Raw genomic sequence first — 2,615 nt, 5'->3', positions numbered from 1 at the left:
AGATAAAAATTGATAATTCTTCTCTTTTTGGACAAAACATACAATTGTTAAAGAATTCGTTTTATATACTTATGTAAGATGCATGGGCGCCCATATGAGCCAGGGGGTGCGTGGCTCGCCCCTAGCTTTTCGGGTGCTTTAAAATATATATTGCCATCCAAAGTATACAAAATGTAAGGTGCAACATCTTCACGTCTGCATCCCCCCTTAAAATTTTATATATTGGCGCCCATGGTGAAATGCTTCTAATTATTATTGTTAATTGTAAAGCACCTCAATCAGTAAATACTTACCTAAACCATGTATTAGTGTACTAAATCCGCCGTTTCATTTACGCAAATATATCAATAATTGATTCCTATTTCTGATCTAATTTTCTCTTTGACGGTCAGTCTATAATATACTTACCTAATCATCATTGCTTCTTCTTAAAGTTCTATCGCTCGAAATATAAAATTTACAACACTTCTGACAATAATATAAATGAATCTCTTGTTGCTCAAAATTGAAAGCAGATTTTATAAAAATAAAACACCTAATATAAATTGTATATTTATTCATTTTTGAAAACTTGTAATTTGTGTTGTACCCTCTGTTAATAACTCTCAGTAGGTAATTGATGCAGGGTTATTTTTGTAAAAAAAAATGATTTGTTACATGCACATTAAATCTATTTATTAGATTAAAATAATAAGATTCATGTGGAACCGAATAAACCAACAAAAATTGCACGCTACCTCAAAACCAACCAACTCTCTTCGGATTACCTCAACCAGTTTAAACACAAAGTTAATATTTGCACAATCGATCCTTTAAATAGTAAGTACATAATTTATTTACAATGCCTACTAGTTACAATCTGGCCGAACTTCAATAGGGCCGGTACGAGGCGGGGCCCCAAACAATGTACCTCCGTCCTCACAGGGTGAAAGACACCCTTATGTTAAAAGAGGGGGCATATAAAAGTCTACCCTACCATTTCCCTCGTTAGTTTGTTATTTTCGTTGTGATGATGAGTATGTCTAGATCGTTTTTAGTTGATTCGTTGATTGGTAACGCTCCTAAGGAGCTGCCGCCACAATGCCATCCTGCGTTTCCGTACCCGCCGAACTATATAAGCAGCTATTTGTTTTCTATTAATTTGGCTCGTCAACAGCAGCAGCAACAGTTTTTGTATCAACAGTTTCAACCGAAACCACCAGTGAGACCAGTAGCGTCCTTACCGAGAGTGTTACCATTTATGGATCAGGATACAACTCTTACAACTTCTCCAGAACCAACTTCACCAGTAAGAAGCCCCTTGTTGTCTCCAAAGAAATCAGAAAGCAGAGAAAATACACCATCACCTCCCAGTGGATTTCCTCCATCCAAGGACTCAAGCAAACGAATACGGACAGCTTTCACTAGTACGCAACTGTTAGAATTAGAAAGAGAATTCTCCTCCAACATGTACCTCTCCAGGTTACGAAGGATAGAGATAGCTACAACTTTGAGACTGTCCGAGAAGCAAGTAAAGATTTGGTTTCAAAACAGGAGGGTTAAGTACAAGAAAGAAGATCTGCCGAGTGGTTCCCATCACTCTACTTCTGGGAAATGTTGTTGTTTTAAGACGTGTTCTGGATCAAGAGCGCCAAAGAGTTCTGTGTCAAGTTGTGAAGATATTGACATTGATGTTACTAATACAGATGATAGTGAACATTGACTTAAATAATTTGTGTTAAATGGTGAGTGTATTAGTCATACCAATTTTTGCCATAATTGATTTTTCTTATTCATGGAAATGATGTTAGTAAAAATCTGTCTATTATTTACATCAGTTTTAATTTAAACAATGTAGGTATTGCTTTATGTATTAAAATTAATAGTCTAAAAGTGATGGCGAACCTATGGCACGCAAGGCCATTTTTGGTGACACGTATATTCAAAGATTTTAAAATTTAAATATAGATTTAAATATTTAGCATAGAAATATAAAATTTAGCAGACAAACTTCAGCAACAAAAAGCAACACTAATTTTATAACAAAACTAACAAAATCCTATATTTTTTCTTGTTTTTGTTAAATATTATTTGAATCAAAATTACATTTCGATTTTTCAAATTTTGACACACCGAGCTCAAAAGGTTCACCAACACTGGTCTAAAATATTTTAATATATTTTTTTAAATATCATTGATACTTACTCAAAGCGCTTTTATTGTTGTTTGATAATATTTATATAATATACACCTAAAATTTATACACTCAAATTTTCAAGACTGAAACTGTACAACATATTTATCAATTTTACTGATACTTATGAAAGTATTCATTAATTTAAAATTTGTATTATACTTATACACAACTATTTTTCTAGTAATTTTAAGGGCAATACTTTTGTCTAATTGTATATATTGTAATTATGTAATTAATATATTATAGATGTATATTTATCTAATGCCAAAGTTGTACTATTTAATTAAATAAATTTATTTTTATTAACCTATATGTTTTTTATTTGGAATCCGGTGTTAATTTGTGATTGATAAACAAAATACAACTCTTTTTCTCGATTCCATGCCCATATTTCTTTGTCGATAAATAAATATCTTTTGAAATACAATCTTAACATGAT

The 2,615-nt window shown here is 32.1% G+C and overlaps 1 protein-coding gene across 1 annotated transcript; it reads left to right on the top strand.

The window, feature by feature from the left end:
- Positions 1-1,012: 1,012 nt before the first annotated feature.
- LOC114334085 (GS homeobox 1-like) lies at positions 1,013-2,187 on the top strand. Its single transcript, XM_028284100.2, has one exon. It carries the CDS (start codon positions 1,013-1,015, stop codon positions 1,700-1,702), a length of 690 nt encoding a protein of 229 aa, XP_028139901.1. The 3' UTR covers positions 1,703-2,187.
- The last annotated feature ends 428 nt before the right edge of the window (positions 2,188-2,615 follow it).

Source organism: Diabrotica virgifera, chromosome 9 (assembly GCF_917563875.1).
Source record: "Diabrotica virgifera virgifera chromosome 9, PGI_DIABVI_V3a".
NCBI classification, from domain to species: domain Eukaryota; kingdom Metazoa; phylum Arthropoda; class Insecta; order Coleoptera; family Chrysomelidae; genus Diabrotica; species Diabrotica virgifera.
This window is presented reverse-complemented; position numbering and strand designations above follow the sequence as displayed.